Below are 18,889 nucleotides of genomic sequence, written 5' to 3'. Positions count from 1 at the left end.
CAATCCAACTAGCAAAAATTCTAATTTAACTGACTAAACAAGGCCTTGAGAGGACTATCATTTATAATAAATGTACCCATTATATCAAACTCATAAAATGTTCCAAAACTAGGGCAGCAGTTTAGCTGAGTAGTTAAGGGCATGAAATCTGACATCAGACTGAGTTCAAGTCCAAGCTATACCATCTACTAGCTACATGACTGACCATATGCAAAGGACAAACTTTCTGTGCTTCCATTTTTTGTGTGTGTTTATTTTCTATAAGGTAGAAATAACAACCCTGTCTGCCTTCCAGAATAGTTATAAGAATAAAATCAAATAATGGTTATAAAACATTTAGTACAGTGCCTAGCTCATAGTTAGCACATTTCACAACTCTATCATTATATTTATCAAAAGAAACATAAATATAAAACGTGAATCAACACAGCACTTCTCTGAATTTAGTCAAAACATTTTTGCTTGACTTTCTTTTTTTCCTTTTTCTCTCCCCTTTTTCTTTCCCTTTTCTATCTTCTCACACTGGTCTAATTTTATCATCATCCTGTTCTTAGTAATCTGGAGAAAGTTTCTGAAAAATTTTTTCACTATTCAAATACAAGTCTAGTATGTTGGAAAATAACCACAAAAGGTGTTACCGATAACCCAAACAAAAGAAATGAAAACAGAGACCACCACTTGTCATTTCATAAAATAAAAAACTCCACAACACAAAAGATTTACCTATTTGGAAAGATCATCATAAAACCCCCAAAAGAATAAACAAAAATGAACTGAATAGCTCTGGCAAGAATTCAAGCAAATGTGAGGGACTTCCCTGGCGGTCCAGTGGGTAAGACTCCGTGCTCCCAATGAAGGCGGCCTGGGTTCAATCCCTGGTCAGGGAATTAGATCCCACATGCATGCTGCAGCTAAGAAGCCCGCCTGCCACAACTAAGAGCCCGTACGCCACAACTAAGAGCCCATGTGCCGCAACTAAGACCTGGCACAGCCAGAATAAATAAATAAATAAATACTAAAAAAAAGAGAAAAGTATTCAAGCAAATGTGGAAACTGAGTTATAATAAAGTCAAGCACTAGATAAAAACTATTTTTCAACTATCAAATGATAATTTACAAATACAACCATTACCTTCTCCAAAAGTCTTACACCCGGCTAACACCAACTAATTTACTCACCTGATCTGAGGATCTGCCCATCGAGGTCCAGCCAAGACAGAGACTGCCGTGTATTCCACAGGATTATAGTCTTGCCACTCAACAAGCCAGCCTACCTTTTCATTAGGAACCTGGCTGCGCTGAACTTTTGAACCTGGGTAAGGAGATGTCCGAGCCTTGTTGTGGGAATTTTCTTTGGTACCATTAGAACCAGACATCATGTTGGAGTTAAGATGAAATCCACAGGATGAAAATGAGTTACTGGGAGGAAAAAGAAAAATGTTTTATATAAGTACAAAATTAATTAATTAAAGAAACTAATTCACAGACCCCAAAACAGAACTTTTCAATTTCAAAGATTTAAAAATCAGAAAATTCTAATTTGATGCATATTAGTGTAAAGATCCAACATCTGTGAGAGATTATTTTCAAATATAAAAATATTGCTAGGGACTTTCCTGGTGGTCCAGTGGCCAAGACAGTACTCTCAATGCACCGGGTGCGAGTTCAATCCCTGGTCGGGGAACTAGATCCCACATGCATGCTGCAGCTAAGAAGCCTGCATGCCACAACTAAGAAGCCTGCGTGCCTCAACAAAAGATCCCGCATGCCACAACTAAGATCCCACACACGGCAACGAAGATCCCGCGTGCCACAACTAAGTCCCAGTGCAGCCACAATAAATAAATAAGTATTTTTTTAAAATATTGCTAAATCTTATTAATTGAAACCTACTCACTGAAATTATTTTCGTTGAGAAAAAGGGACAGAAGTTTACTTTTGTTAGCACAAATGTTGGGGAAGAGAAGTTTTGTTATAAAAATTCAACCACAAAAACAAACGTAAAGGAAGACCCTTAGGTCTACATGAAGGAATCAATTTTAAAAAATAGTTTATGGTCTAACATACATGTGTAAAAAATGTGTGGCAAAATAGCACAAAAGAATAACAGGAAATGGACATATACTGTTGTAGGATTCTTACATTATACACAAAGTAATGTAATATTACTTGAAGTCAGACTGTGATAAATGTACAAATTATAAACTTTAGAGTAAAATAAGAGATGTAGAACTGAAATAACTAGACAGCATATACAAAAAAAAAAAAAGGAAAACAAAAAAACTGAACCTTAACCTTTACTTCACAGCCTACACAAAAATTTTTCATTTCTCCTCCTGACTAAAAACTTAAATGCCTACACAAAAATTTTTCATTTCTCCTCCTGACTAAAAACTTAAATGCCTTCTCATTATTCTTAAAGATTAAAATTCCTAATGACCCTAAATTAGGATATTTAATATGATAAAGGGGATTCTGAGAACATGGTAAACTGATGACAGCTCCCTTCCCTTGCTCTCACAATACTGTAACAATTTGCCCTTCCTGAGACAAATGGTGGATGGGACAAACACCAACTTTACGGGGTGGTGAAGTAAGTCAAATTCATGTGCCTCTTGATATCATAGAGTGAGAAGCACAGAGCAACCATTTCTGAGGTATTCCTTACAAAAATATATGACCTGAGTTTAGACATGAGGAAATACAGGACACACCCACATCAAAGGATAACTTACAGAATGAAGGCCCAGACTCTAAATCACTAAGGTCATGAAGGATAAAGTTAGAAGAACTCTTCCAGATCGAGACATGAAAACTAAGTGCAATCAATGATTAATATACTTATATCCTTCAACTCAGTAATTTCATTCCTGGTAATCTACCCCATAAAAACGAAATAACCAGTTATATGTACAAAAGATGTTTATTTCAGCAATGTTTAATGGGAATTAAAGGAAATGCCCAATAATGTGGGGATGGCTTAATAAATATTGGAACAGCGACACCACGGAATGAATATTAAGTAGCTATTAAAACTAATGACATCAAGTTACTTGTCAATATTTTCGTAAAGTATTGTTGAAAATGAAAAGCAAGATGCAGAAAAGTGTATATGATCCCATTTTACAAAGTAAGGATGGAAAAAATAAATAAGTACATATATTCAAGAATGTGTACATAATGTATTCACTTTCTACTGCTGCCATAACAAATTTCCAGACGTTCAGCAGCTTAAAACAGTATGAACTTATTATCTTAGGAGTTCTCTAGGTCAGCAGTCACACACAGGTCTCACTGGGCTACAGTCAACATGCAGACAAGGCTGTACCCCCTTCTAGAGGCTCTAAAGAATTCATTCCCTTGCTTTTGCCGCGGCCACCCCCGTGCTGTGGTTCACGGGCCCCTCCTGCAGCTTCGAAGCCAGCGACACCTACTCTTTCTCTGCCCCTGCTTCGGTAGTTAGGTAGCCCTTTCTGACCACAGCTGGGGACATTCCTCCATGTCTAAAGGCTTGTGATTAAACTGGGCCCACACAGACAGCCCAGGCCACCTTCCTCATCTCAGAGTCCTTAACCGTAACCACACCTGTGAACTCTCTTCGGTCACGTAAGGCGGCATATGCACAGGCTTCAGGGATTAGGGTGGGTACAACGTTGGTGGCCATTACTCTGTCGACTACAGATGTTTATACTATCATCTGGCCATGACTCTGTCGACTACAGATGTTTATACTATCATCTGGCCATTACTCTGTCGACTACAGATGTTTATACTCTCTCTTACATGAGCATAGGAAAAACACAGAAGGGTCCACATCACCAGGTTCTTAAGACGGGTTAGAGAGTATGGTGTGGGCGTGGGTGGAAGGAGGAGAAGGGAAGGGAAAAGAGGAGGGAGGGAGAAGGAAAAGGAGAAGAGAGAGAAGGAAGAAGAGGGAGGAAAAAGGGAGAAAGAGGAAGACGGGAGTGGAGAAGGGGAAGCAAGAGGTGAGGGGAAAGAAAAGAGAAAGGGAGAAGGAGAGGGGGTTGGAGGAAGCCGCTACTCCCGCCACCCAGGTTACAGGGCCTTTACACATGCTGTTCTTTCTGCCTGCAACAGCTTTCCTTCCTCCTCCAAGTAGCTAAGTTGCGTTTATCCCTCAGATCAATTCAAAATTCACTTTGCTGTACAGCAGAAACTAACACAACACTGTAAGTCAACTACACTCCAATAAAAACTAATCTAAAAAGAAACCCCAAAAACGTTCACTTCCTCAGGGAACTCTTCCTCCCAACTCCCTAGGAGAATTAAGGTTCCACCTGTCGTATGCTATGCTATCAGAGCTCGACTGTACTGCGAATTACCACAATTGTGATTTTACATTCATTAGGCTGAAATCTGACAGTAGCAAATGGAGAACAGGTAACACATCTGTTTTATTTCAACACTTATATCCTGTGTCTGGCATAATGCCTGGCAAACCATATATACAGGAGATCCTTTGTCATGTCTGACAGTAACAGAAAAAGGCCACATAAATCGTGGAGACCAACATTTCACTGTAATTACTGAAAAGGAGTTTGATTGGGGCTTCATCTTTAAAATGATGAAAACAGGGGTGTGGCCAAGATGACAGAGTAGGGGGGCCCCGAGCCCCCCCCCTCGCATGGGCACCAAAATTACAGCTGCCTCCAGAGCAACTAGTGGTGCGAAAGACTGGAAGAGCAGCAGAAATCGATCCTCTACTAAAGGTGTAAAGAAGGAACCACAACGAGACGGTAAGAGGCACAGAGACACGGCATGGTGAAGACCCAGACCCCTAGGTGGGCGACCCACAAACAGGAGGAGAATGACAACTGAAGAGGTTCTCCCCAAAGATCAAGGGGCCCGAGACCCACATCGGGCTCCCCAGCTGGGGGGTGCTGCACCGAGAGGATGAGCCCCCACAATGCCTGGCTGTCGAGGCCAGCGGGGCTTACCCTCTGCAGAGCTACAGAGTGGAAAGAGACGCCACTCTCATGCTCTGGCGCCCAGGGCAGGAGCAGTCATTTGAAAGGAGCCTGGCTCAGACCCTCTTGCTCATCCCGGGGAGCCTCCCGGAGAGGCAGAAGCAACCAGGACTCCCCCTGCGGGCACAGACACTGCAGCAGTCATTTGTGGAGCTCCGTCTACCACAGGGGCTCGGGCGCCGGGAAGCACCACTCTGGAATCCTCGGTGCGGCCTATTAGACCCTGGGCCGGACCCACCCACAAGCCGGTCGGCAACGGTACTGGGACATCACAGACCAAGCAGCTAGCTAGGTGGGGACACACCGCTCCATCCACCAGCAGGTCAGCAGCCTTACGCTGCCCTGAGCACACAGCCACCTGGGGGACGGACACGGTCCACCAGAGGGCCCAAGACCTGGCCTGCACACCAGTGGGTGGGCACCAGCCCTGGGATCCCCTGGGTCCCAGCCTCGCCCACCAGGAGGCCAGCACTAGATCCGGGACCCCGGCCCCACTACCACCCAACCCAGAACCTGGCTCTGCCCACAGGTGAGCCAACAGCAGAGTCCTCCGGGGCTCTGCAGCCAGCTGCCTCCGGACGCAGCCCTGCCCTCCACTGGCAGGCAGCTTCTGCAGGAGGCGCAGCCTGGCAGCCGACGGACGTGGGCCGGCCACATGTACCAGAGTGCCCACAGCAGTGAGCCTGCCATAAAAGAAGGGCCCACACAGCCCACGTGCGGGGCACCCTCAGAGCTCCGGTGACCAGAGAGTAGTGCACTACTGGGGCTCATGGGACGTCTCCTGTAAAAGGCCACTTGTCCAAGGTCAGGAAATGTAACCAACCCGCCAAATACATAAAAATAAAAGCAGCAAGTTAGGCAAAAGGAGGCGACAGAGGATATGTTCCAAATGAAAGAACAAGATAAAACCCCAGAAGAAGAACAAAGTGACGTGGACATAGGCAATATCTAATAAAGAGTTCAAGGTAATGATCATAAAGATGATCAAAGAACTTGTTAGAAAACTGGATGAACAGAGTGAGAAGTTAGAAGTTTTTAACAAAGAGTTAGGGACTTCCCTGGTGGCACAGTAGTTATGAATTCACTTGCCAGTGCAGGAGACATGGGTTTGATCCCTGGTCTGGGAAGATCCCACATGCCACAGAGCAACTAGGCCCGCGCACTCTACTACTGAGCCTGCGCTCTAGAGCTCACGTGCCGCGACTACTGAAGCCCACATGCTCTAGGGCTCACGGGCCACAACTACTGAGCCCACGTGCCGCAACTACTGAAGCCTGCGCACCTAGAGCCCATGCTCCGCAACAAGAGAAGCTACCGCGATGAGAAGTCTGCACACCACAACGAAGAGTAGCCCCCGCTCGCCGCAACCGGAGAAGCCCACGCGCAGCAACGAAGACCCAATGATGCCAAAAAAATAATTTAAAAAAAGAGTTAGAAAATATAAAGAAGAACTAACCAGAGACAAAGAATACAATAACTGAAATGAAAAAATACACTAGAAGGAATCAGCAGTAGACTATATGATACAGAGGAATGGATAATCAAGCTAGAAGACAGAGTAGTGGAAGTCACTGGAGCAGAACAGAAAAAAAGGAAAAAGAATAAAAAGAAATGAGAACAGTTTAAGAGACATCAAGTGAACTAATATTTGCATCACAGGAGTCCTAGAAGGTGAAGAGACAGAAGGTGGCAGAGAACATACTTGAAGACATAACAGTTGAAAACTTCCCTGACCTGGGAAAGGAAACACACAACCAGGTCCAGGAAGCACAGAGAGTCCCAAACAGGATCAACCCAAGGAGGACCACACTGAGGACCAAATCAACATCATAATTAAAGTGGCAAAAATATTCAAAAGAATATTAAAAGCAGGAAGGGAAAAGCAACAAGTTACATACAAAGGAACTCTCATAAGGTTATCTGCTCATTTTTCAGCAGAAACTCTGCAGGCCAAAAGGGAGTGGCATGATATTTTTTAAATGATGAAAGGGAAAAACCTAAAACCAAGAATACTGTACCCAGAGACTTCCTGGTGGTCCAGTGGTTAAGACTGCGTACTTCCTCTGCAGGGGGCACAGGTTCAATCCCTGCTCAGGGAACTAAGATCCCACATGCCACACAGTATGGACAAAAAAATAAAAAATAAAGCTGGTGTAAATATGGGGAAATGTAAACTTATATACACTAGTAGTGTGCAAATAGATACAATTTTTTTTTTAAAAAAAGAATACTGACAAGGCTTTCATTCAGATTTGATGGAGAGATCAGAAGTTTTACAAACAAGCAAAAGCCAAGAGTTCAGCACCACCACTCCTGCTGTAAATTTACTTTTCACTTCTGTTTCATTATTTCCTAATACAGTTCATTTTCTAAACAATTTTATTTTCAATCAAATTCAGAAAAATGAAGGGACCTGCAGTTCTAAGAGGGAAGTTCATAGTGATAACAAGCCTACCTCGGGAAACAAGAAAAATCTCAAATAAATAACCTAACCTTACACCTAAAGGAACTAGAAAATTAAGGACGAACAAATCCTAAAGCTAGTAGGAGGAAAGAAATCATAAAGACCAGACAGAAATAAATAAAATAGAGACTAAAAAAACAACAGATAAATGGAACAGAAAAGAAAGCCCAGAAACGACCCCACCCCTATATGGGCAATTAATCTACAACAGCGCAGGCAACAATATACAATGGAGAATGGCACCCTCTTCGACAAATGTGAAAGAAATAAACTTGACCACTCTCTCACACCATGCACAAAAATAATTTCCAAATGAGTTAAAGACTTAAATGTGAGACCTGAAACCATAAAACTTCTAGAAGAAAACATAATCAGTACACTCTTTGACATTGGTCTTAGCAAGATTCTTTGGATGTGTCTCCTCTGGCAAGGGAAAAAAGCAAAAATAAACAAATGGGACTGCATCAAACTAAAAAGCTTTTGCAAAGGAAACTATCAACAAAACAAAAAGGCTGCTGACTGAACAGGAGAAGATATTTGCAAACAATATATCTGATAGGTTGTTAATATCCCAAATATACAAAAAACCCATACAACACAACTTCAAAAACAAACAACCCAATTTAAAAAAGGGGTGGAGGATCCAAATAGATATTTTTCCAAAGAAGACACAGAAATGGCCAACAGGCACATGAAAATATGCTCAACATTGCTAATCATCATGGAAATGCAAATCAAAACCACAATGAGATATCAGCTCATACCTGTCAGAATGGCTATTATCAAAAAGACAACAAATAACAAGTGTTGGTGAGGATGCGGAGAAAAGGGAACACTTGTACGCTGCTAATGGGAAGGTAAATTGGTGTAGCCACTACAGAAAACAATATGGAGATTCCTCAAAAAAATTAAAAATAGAACTACCATGTGATCCAGCAATTCCACTCCTGGGTATTTATCTGAAGAAACCAAAAACACTAATTAGAAAAGATACACGCACCCCCATGTTTACAGCAGCATTATTTATAATAGCCAAGATATGGAAGCAGCCTAAGTGCCCATCAAAAGATGAATGGATAAAGATCTCTCTGTCTCTCTCTCTGTCTCTCTCTCTCTGTCTCTCTCTCTCTGTCTCTCTCTCTCTCTCTGTCTCTCTCTCTCTCTCTCTCTCACACACACACACACACACACACACACACACACACACACACACACTGGAATATTACTCAGCTATAAAAAAGGAGTGAAATCTTTCCATTTGTGACAACATGGTTGGACTCAGGGAGTATTATGCTAAGTGAAGTGTCACACAGAGAAAAAAGAAAGACAAATACTGTCTTTCCACTTACATGTGGAATCTAAAACACAAAACAAACATAACAAAACAGAAACAGAGTCATAGATACATAGAGCAAACAGGTGGTAGGGGGAGGAAAGAAGTAGAAAAGGAAGAAGATAAATTGAGGTACAAACTTCCAGGTACAAAATAAATGAGTCACGAGTATGAAATGTAAGATGTGGGGAGTAACTATGTTATCTTTGTATGGTGACATAAGGTAACTAGACTTACCCTGGTTATCAAGTTAAAATGGAAATATCAAATCATTATGTTGTGTAACAGGAACTAACATAGTGTGGTAGGTCAATTATACTTCAAAAACAAACTCATAGAAAAAGCGATCAGATTTGTGGTCACGAGGCGGGGGTGGGGGCTAGAGGGGAAACTGGATGAAGGTGGTCAAAAGGTACAACACACAAACTTCCAGTCATAAGACAAATAAGTACTAGGGATATAATGTACACGATAAATATAATTAACACTGCTGTATGTTATATAAATATATGAGAGTGTTTAACAGAGTAAATCCTAAAGTTCTCACCACAAGGAAAAATTTTTTTTCTATTTCTTTAATTTTGTATCTATCCGTGATGATGGATGTTCACTAAACATGTTGTGACAATCATTTCATGATGAATTTCAAATATTTATGCTGTACACATTGATCTTATACAGTGCTGTATATCCATTTTATCTCAATAAACCTGGAGGGAAGAATTATGAAAATAAATTTTATATTATAGGTATATAAGTATATAGATTTGGTTATAACCTAAGTCTTCAAACAAGGAATTAATCAAATTTGTTTTTATTATATTACTATTACATTTTATTTATAACTACATTATTCAGCAAACTTCACTTTTATACCTTCACAGTCAAATCAGAGGGGATAATTTTAGCAAAAGTATTAGAAGCCTTCATCAAAATTTCCCCAAGATCTCCCTTACTCCTTTGATATTCAAACCATTCTTGCTTGAAACACTATCTTTTCATTGGTTTTGTCAACTTTTTTTTTTTAACAAGAGCATTATGTCTTTTATTTTCTATGTACCTGTCCCTGTGTGAATCGAGGAAAGGATACTACCTGCCTTTTTTTTTTTTTCATAGACTTTATTTTTTAAAGCAGTTTCAGGTTCACAGCAAAACTGTGCGCAGAAAACACAAAGCTCCCATATACCCCGCAGTCTCCCCGCCACACACACATAAAGTGCCCCCCATACCAACATGCCCTACGAGAGTTTCACTGGAAATAAGTGGGCCCAAATGTCCTAAGTGAGCAGTGGGTCAGTAACCATGGAAATCAGTCCTCCTCCCTCCCTACCCTACAAACAAAAAGTCGGTATTAGTTGTTTGCCCCCAGGATAAAACCAAAATTTAAAGAAAATGAAGGACTAGAACCTCTACTGTGAATTAGGTATTAGAGAACACAGCAGAAATTCAGGCTTAATATCTCTGTAATTCACACAGAGGAAATAAAATTAGGGCAGGTATGTTCAGCCGGGAAGCTGCTACACAAGTGTAAAGTCTGGAACGGGAAGGGGGAGGTTTCCAGCCTGCCCACCTACCGCCACCCTGCTCACACACCCTCAGCTGAAACGTCCGGTCTAGGTGCACTGGTACCTGGAGGCAATATTCAATCAGTGCTCCTGCTTAGAGAAAACAGTGCCTATTATCTACATTAATCAAAATATCAATAACTAGCATCCGCCAGATGTTTGAGAAAAAAAATAAGGAAAAGGGACCAAAAAGGAACAGAACCACTGACCCAGAAGGGTCAGACAATTCAGGAAACAGAAGATAATTTTTATTCTAATTATCATTTTTACAGATTCAAAAGACCTTTATAGCCATAAAATAAGCAAAGGCTATTAAAGAAGGCAATTAGGGGGAAAAAGTTCTTGTCAAAATTTACAATTCAATAGAAGAGATGACAGAATGCACAGGACAGCAGTCTGAACTAGTAATCTAGAAGATAAATTTGAGGAAAATCTCTAAGAACTTCATACAAAAAGACAAACCAATGGAAAATTAAAGAAAAAGAGAAATAGAAGCACTACCCAGAAAGTCCAGAAGCTATCACTGGAGTTAAGGGGGGCGGGGGGGGGGGATGGACAGAAGAAAAGATGAGGGAAAAAACAAATAGAAGAAAATTTCCTCGTGCCGAAAGTAAACATGACATGACAAGCAAAAAAATAAATAAACAAAAAAAACTCCTAGAGGCAGCCTCATAAAACTTGTTTATTACTCCGCGCCTAGCATGGGCATGGTACCTAGGACATCGTGTTTAGAAACCAGGGGAGAGGAATAAAAGGAGGAGGCAGTGGGAGCTACCATAAATGCCTGAATTTATCCAAGGCAAATTTTTTTTAAAAGGTAACCGATAAATATATTATCTACACTGAAATGGAGAAGTGGAGGAGAGCAATGACGATTTATATTTTTCCTTTTACAGCATTTATACCGTTCGCATCTTTAAACTAGGCGCATGTGCTCATTTTAACAATAATGTTTTAAGTATTAACCAAAAAAACACACAAAAAAAACCAAAACAAATGGCACGGAACAACACCACACCCAAACATGTGCTATTTAAACTCTCTGGTGCAAGAATGTTAGTGACTCATGGAGGATGGCAAAGTTCGAATATCATAAGAAAGGTCACTACCGCTTGTTTTTCTCAAAAGGCAGGTAAAACATTTTAGAGCCTTTTAAAAAACGTGTATATGGCCGTAAAGAGCTGGGACCCAAGCAAAGCCTACTGAAGCCGCCCGACCAGAAGCTGCTTCCCCCTCGCAACCCAAGGACTCGGGACAAGGAGCCAGCACTAGAAGAGGGAATACCTACCTGCACGCCGCGATGCTGCAACGGCCCAAGGACTTGAGAGTCACAGAGGCCAAGGCCACAGAGAGAGACACGGTGGCTAAAGTCTTCCCCAGGAAGCGTCCGGCCATCAGTGGCCCGCGGGGAGATGTGCGGAGCGGGGTCGCTGTTAGCTTGGGCCGCAGCCTCCGGCCTCCCCACACCTCTGGGCCCCGGGTATTCAGCGGACACTAGGACCGGGCGGCCCTCGGGTTCCGGAGCGGGAGCAGCCAGTTTTATCTCCTGGGCGGCCCTCGGGTTCTCGAGCGGGAGCAGCCAATTTTATCTCATCAACACACAGGCGACCAAACGCCCTCCCCACAACAGCCCAGCTCGACACGCCCCCCAGGGGACGCCCAAGCGGCCAGCGCCAGCAGTCGGAAAAAGAGCCAACTGGGCCGTGACGTCCCCGGTGCGCGACGGCACTTTACGGCAGCGCCGCAAAGAGAGGACGGCGCAGGCTTCGTAGCGCCGGCCTCGCTCAGTTTCGTGTTCTTGCTGAGCTGGGTTTGGGACCAGGTTAGGGAGGCGGCCGGGGAAGCGCCGGGGAAGCGCCGGGGAAGCGCCGAGAAAGCGGAAGAGAAAGGCGGAAAGTGAAAGGAGCCGAAGAATTGGAAAGGGAAAGAAAGAAAGGGGGTTGAGAGAAGAGTGTCGTCCTGGCTGTTCCGGCAGGAAGGGGTTACAGGCGGCTGATGTAGTGAGCCGCGCGTGTCCCAGCCATATATGAGTTATGAGTGGTTGCAGGGAAAGGAGGGAGGTGAGAGGCTTGCAATCCCCGCATCCGAGGCTTTTCTCTTCCTTTTCTACCAAGTTGTTCACAGCAATGGGTAAAAGTCCCAACCCGCGGAGGAGTAAACCAGTTGTGAGATAGACACAGAGCCTGGAAGAGAAACCGAGGGTCAAGACGCGAGATACCTGCAGAGGCAAAACTTGGCCACACGGGAAATTGGTAATCAAGATTGTTCAGAAGTTTGTAATGTGGTTTTCATGTTTGATATTCGTTGTCTTATTAATGTGTGGAAATATTTAACTTGCAAGTGCATAATCCACTGGTGGTGTGGTGTGGACACAGACCGTATAAAACTTTTGACCATCTCAAAAACCAGATTTTTCAAACCTTAACAACTGTTCTGAAGGCTGTAGAGCTCTCGGCATATGAAGGCTCCCTCTGAACCTCTGCACTGAGACTTGTGCAAACTCTTGCTGACGAAAATTCAATTAACTGTCAAGAAGAAAAAAAAGGGAATTTTATTTGAGCCAAACTGATGGTGATAACACAGGAAGCAGTCTCAGAAAGCTCTGAGGACCATTCTGACTGTTAGAAGTCGAAGGCACAGTCATATACATTTTTGAAACAAAGGACCATACATCAAAATGATCGACTAATATTTTACATAAACTTCACCAAAGATATGTAGTCCAGGTAAGCACATGCCAAGCAAGCATCTATTCGCTATCCACCCCACGCCCCCTCACCTAAAGAGCTGGGAAAGAACACTATTCTTTTAAGAAGTTACATTGCTAAGGTCAGAATAAAGGAAAAACAATGATGGTTATGGTTGAGCGGGCACTCCCATCTTTGAGAAGTTCTGGTTAACTGTAATAAAGATGCACACTGCACTTTAAGGAGGGAGGAGGCCCAAACAGAGAATTTTATGTGTAATTTTTTCTTGTCCTGCCTTAAAATATAAATTTTACTTCATCACTTTATTATGGCTTCTAGCAGCTTCAGGTCTTGCCCCTAGGGTGATCGTAGCGCCCCACCCCTTTAAAATACCTGCCTGGGAAAGCTCAACACTGCCCGAAGAATTTGTGACTTGTTCCAGGCAAAACCTGGATAGGCAGACAGACCCCAGAGCCCTCTCTTGGAGCAGCTACTTTAGAAAGCTTGCAATTTAAATTCTTTTCTCTGACCTTTGTGATATAAATTTACCACCCGGCACTGTTTCCTTAAGGACTTGTGAGCCCCTCTCTTTAAGATACAGATATTCAAGGAGATAACTGTGCTAGCTCCCAGTGCTTGTGGGAGGATAAGGACCTACCTTTCTTCAACTTGCACTACTGCTTCCTCTCGTAAAGATAGAAGCTTCTTTCTCCCCTGACAAATGCCAGTTAACAAACCCAGATGGCCTAGTCACATGGATCACCCACCCACCCCTTTACCACCCCTTAGTGACTTTCCCTAAGCACACTCCAGCCTTTGAAAAGTTTTCAGCCTTCTGATTCAGGGAAGTGGAGTTCAGTTCATACTGTAGTACTACTGAACAAAATATGTCCTTAGCACTTTCGTGTCCAGCTTTGTTTATGTCTAACAATCCATCCAGGTAGCAAAGTTCTATTATTAAAATATGCTTGCCTTTTAAAAAATAAATATTGGGACTTGGCTTCCTGTAGTCAGATGAACTTTGCTGTAGTGTTGTTGACCGCCATTAACCTCTGCTTAAGCTGGTATTAAAAAACAAAATTCAACTGAGTGAATTTGAAGACCTAATTGGCTTTATTAAATGATTCATGAATCAGGCATCATCCCAATCTAACAAATAGAAAGGAGCTCCAAGGAGCTGTACAATGGAAGGTTTTTTAAAAGCAGGAAGGAGGGGACAAGGAAGTCAAAAAGAAAAGAAAGGATTATTTCAGGCAAGGTCACCTTCTTTGGGGAGAAGGGTAGGGGTTTATCATGCAGATCACCTCACTAGTGTTGATCAGGAAATTCCAAACTGATTGGTTTAAAATTACATTTCTTTGGGTATATACTTAGTACGCATATATACAATGGAATATTACTCAACCATTAAAAGGAATGAAATTGGGTCATTTGTGGAGATGTGGATGGACCTAGAGAGTGTCATATGGGGTGAAGTAAGTCAGAAAGAGAAAAACAAATATTGTATATTAATGCATATATGTGGAACCTAGAAAAATGGTATAGATGATCTTATCTGCAAAGCAGAAATAGAGACACAGAGGTAGAGAACAAATGTATGGATACCAAGGGGGAAAGGACGGGGTGGGAGGAATTGGGAGATTGGGATTGACACGTATACACATTGATACTATGTATAAAATAGATAACTAATAATATACTGTATAGCACAGGGAACTCTACTCAATGCTCTGTGGTGACCTAAATGGGAAGGAAATCCAAAAAAGTGGGGATATATGTATATGTATAGCTGATTCATTTTGCTGTACAGTAGAAACTAACAACATTGTAAGGCAACTATACTCCAATAAAAATTAATTTAAAAAATAAAAAATAAAATTACATTTCTCAGGGACTTCCCTGGTGGTCCAGTGGTTAAGACCGTGCACTCCCAATGCAGAGGGTGCAGGTTCGATCCCTGCTCAAGGAACTAAGATCCCACATACTGTACGATGCGGCCAAAAATTAAAAAAAACCCAAAATTACATTTCTGAGCGAGGCGGAAACTGCAGTTAGGTGTTGAGTTTTAGTTTGCTTCTGCGGGGCTTAGCATAAGTGACTCCACTTTGGACCTACCGTTCCTTTTTTAACACTGGAAATGTATTAGGCAGGCTCTTAAAAAGGCTCAGCTCATCCAAATTAATTCAGCTGACGAATTACTCATTAGGGAGAAGAGGAGCAAGGCAGTGTGATTCACAAAACCTCTGATCAAAGAACGGGAGAAACAGGAGTTCTCATAGGACGTTCCTCAAGCCCTAGTCTTCTAACGCTGCATTCCTTAAGGGAAGGTTGGAGTGGACTTAGTTTAAAGAGCGACACAACAATGGAAACAAAACCACTCCCTGACACCGGGCCTGCGCCACAATTGGCTCAGACAGCCAGGTCTCCTAGGCTCCTCCCTTCAGGGACACGTACTCCCAGGTCTGCAAGAGCATAGTGTGTGTGCTGCAACCCACTCTTGGGCAGAACAGAAATGCCATCTTGAATATTTACTGTTTTATATTACTCTTTATCTACCCACATTAAGAATCAGGAGTTCGGGCTTCCCTGGTGGCGCAGTGGTTGAGAATCCGCCTGCCGATGCAGGGGACACGGGTTCGTGCCCTGGTCCGGGAAGATCCCACATGCCGCGGAGCGGTTGGGTCGCTGAGCCTGCGTGTCCAGAGCTTGCTCCGCAATGGGAGAGGCCACAACAGTGAGAGGCCCGAGTACCAGATTAAAAAAAAAAAAAAAAAAAAAAAAGAATCAGGAGTTCTCTGACATACTTCACTTAGTATCATAATCTCTGTGTCCATCATGCTGCTATAAATGCCATTATTTCATTCTTTTTTATGACTGGGTAATATTTCACTGTGTGTGTGTGTGTGTGTGTGTGTGTGTGTGTGTGTATATATGTATGTATATATACACACCACATCTTCTTTATCCATTCATCTGTTGATGGATGGTCCCATCCAGTCTTAACTGGCTCAGATCGAACTAGACACTGCTAACTCCCAAGTCCCTGGAGAATCACCGGGGCCAACATCGTACTGTTTGTGGAGGACACGCCAGTCTTAAAACGACCTGGATCAGTGAAAGCAGGTGAAATGGATTAAAGCCACGGTTTCAGAAAGACACCTCTTCTTTCCTGGCAAGGACTTGATCAGTGAGAAACACTGAACTCTTTGCTACAGCCCTCCCAATGTCCTTTCTGTCTATAAAAGAGCTCTCCTCTCCATCTGTGCTGGGGACTTGCACGTGGCTTGCCATGGTGGCAGATCCCAAATGGCAATTCTGAGAACCAACCCCTCTTTTCTGGAGAAACATCTGGCTATCTATTGCTTTCAGGTTGGCAAGAGGGAGCTTTAAAATGGCACATTGAGACTTAAAAGCCAACACCAGTAGGGGACCCACATTTTCTGTTATTCTATTCTCTGAAACAAGTTGCAAAGCCCCACTCATCTCAAGGGGGCTGTAAAGGTATATGTAACAAGAGGTAAAAAAAATAATGTTAACCACAATTCTTGAGTCCAATTAGACACTCATGAAATTTACATTAATACTGAGGGCTAGAAATACAACTTTCCAAATACAAGTAAATACATAAACGTAGAAACTGTTAATAATTTTGGCTCAATTTGATAGCAGTTGTTCAATAAGTTCATAGAAGATATTTCTTTTAAGTAAAATAAGCCTTTAAACAGTTTTCATTAGGAGAATTATAAAGCATTATTATTATGAAATTTTGGTGATTCGTCAGAAAAAAAATCACAGAGTGTGATGTCGAAACACACGGAATGAAAGAAGAAAAACCTCTTAACTGAGCAAGGATTCTGTGGATGAGGATCTAGGAGCTACATGAAGGGCTGGAGGGACGCGCTGAAGACCAGAGGTGGATGGAGGCGCGTCCCGACCAGAAACACACAGTCACGCGCGCACACAGACACGTTTTGTGCTTTGCGTGGTTCTGATACGCACAAAATTCTGCCACTCTGGTTAGTTAAAGAACACATCCCCCAGTGGATCAAATGTCGTCAATCGTTAACCAGGGTATATTAACCATATTTCCATAAAGTACAAACTATCTGGACCCAGAGGGTGGGGTCCCCAGCCAGAGAGGATTACTCCCGGGCCTTGAGAGCTCATGAACTTGGTTCTGCTGGATTTCAAATTGGCCCTAGCAGAGTGGTGCCGCCACACCCTGGTCCTCTCTCCAGCACACGTTGTCTAACAGCGACTCTCCTAATTTTAGCTATTTTCGCAATCTGGATAGGCTGAGGATCTCCAAAATCATCAAATCCTGCTTTTATTTTATTTTATTTGCTTATTTATTTTCTGGCTGGTCCCCTTAATCGATCTCCCTCCTCTCACATTTTTCTGTAAGCAGCAAGAAGGAACCAGGCCACACCCTCAACACACTGCTTGGAAATCTCAGCCAAATATCCAGGTGATTCCCTCTCAAGTGCTGCTTTCCACACAGCTGGAGGACACAACTCAGCTGTCTTTTTCTCCCACGATATACCGAGAATCACCTTCCGTCCAGTTTCAAGTCACACGTTCCTCATTTCCATCTGAGTTCTCAGCAAAGCACCTTGAAAATTCACGTCTCTGCCAACATTCTCCCTAGGACAGTACGTGTATTCTCAGAGGCTAAAATTATTTGTCATGAGCTCCCTGTTGGGCTGGTTAATGACATTGTCCTACCATATGGGTTAGAATACAGAGGACGAACAATACTAGTAGGGAGAACCAGAATCCTGATGAAATGCCTTAGAGGGACAATCGTTCCATACACTTGAATCTCCTAGGATAGGTGATTTCGAGAGTCGATGTCTGTCTCCTCTTCACACTTGGACTCAGAACAATCGGACATCAGAGCTTAGCACTCAGTGGACACTGTTTTCAGAAATTTCATAAGTGATCTGGAAGTCAAGTCACTTGACTTCAGTTCTTTTTTACTTTTCTTTGCTTATTGACTCTTCTTGGCCACGAGATTGACAAGAATCGACTGGGATTTTATACCAGTTCTCTGCCAGGAGTCACATGAACAAGAACTTTTCCCATTAGAATTCTGTGGCCTTAAAAGTGGGGGGTTACGGAGGAGGGGCCAGAGCAGGGGCCCTAGGACAGCGGTGTGGGATGCAGTGACATAGTTTCAATCTAATGCCCACAGGACTTGCAGCTGGACTGATTGGTTGGGATTAAGGAATGAGAATTCAAAGATTCTTCCAAGGATTTCTGCATTTGCACTTGGGCAAATGATAGTTCCATTACTGAGCTGCGGAGAGTAGGAAATGAGTAGTTTTCTGCATTGCAGAGAAGGTTGGTGGAAAATAAGATATATTTTACCTATTAGAGGGAAAAATCATTTCAAAGATGCTGAGACAAGACAGTTTGGGGAATTGCTGTTGTTCATTACTGTATTCTCATCTCCTATGATGGTGCCTAGTTATTAATTAATAAGCGCTCAATAAATATCTGGTACTCATTAACTAGCTAATTAATTCTAGAATATGCAAATCTTATACGTCAAAACCATGGTCCAGTGCACACCTTATTAATTGATTTTGTCTGCTTGGTGCACTTGTAAGGCCAACACTCTCTCGCCTTTCCTGTAAGGTGTGACTAAGCCCTTAGCTCTCATCACAACAAATAAAAAGTAAAATAATCATTTCTTTTCCAATCACTGCCACTTCCACTCTCCAGTGCAGACTTTATTTATGCAAAGGAGAATATTACTGATGTGCGAAAAAACATGCTGGTCTTGGACAGGGCTGTGAGCTGCCGAAAGATGGGGTAGGGCTGAGGACCGGAAAGGGCGAGGTCATTCT

At 42.5% G+C, this 18,889-nt stretch overlaps 1 protein-coding gene across 1 annotated transcript in view; it reads right to left on the bottom strand.

The window, feature by feature from the left end:
• NUDT9 (nudix hydrolase 9) overlaps positions 1-14,876 on the bottom strand; it is a 36,217-nt gene extending 21,341 nt beyond the window's left edge. The window contains exons 1-2 of the mRNA XM_059067515.2: positions 11,639-14,876; positions 1,180-1,419 (exon numbers count right to left, since the gene is read on the bottom strand). Coding sequence (XP_058923498.1) covers positions 1,180-1,419; positions 11,639-11,745 — 347 coding nt within the window. The 5' untranslated portion in view covers positions 11,746-14,876. The remainder of the gene's footprint in view (positions 1-1,179; positions 1,420-11,638) is intronic.
• Positions 14,877-18,889: the final 4,013 nt, after the last annotated feature.

The sequence above is a fragment of the Kogia breviceps genome, chromosome 6, assembly GCF_026419965.1.
Source record: "Kogia breviceps isolate mKogBre1 chromosome 6, mKogBre1 haplotype 1, whole genome shotgun sequence".
NCBI classification, from domain to species: domain Eukaryota; kingdom Metazoa; phylum Chordata; class Mammalia; order Artiodactyla; family Physeteridae; genus Kogia; species Kogia breviceps.
The sequence above is the reverse complement of the archived record's forward strand: the minus strand, read 5'-3'. Positions and strand labels throughout refer to the sequence as shown.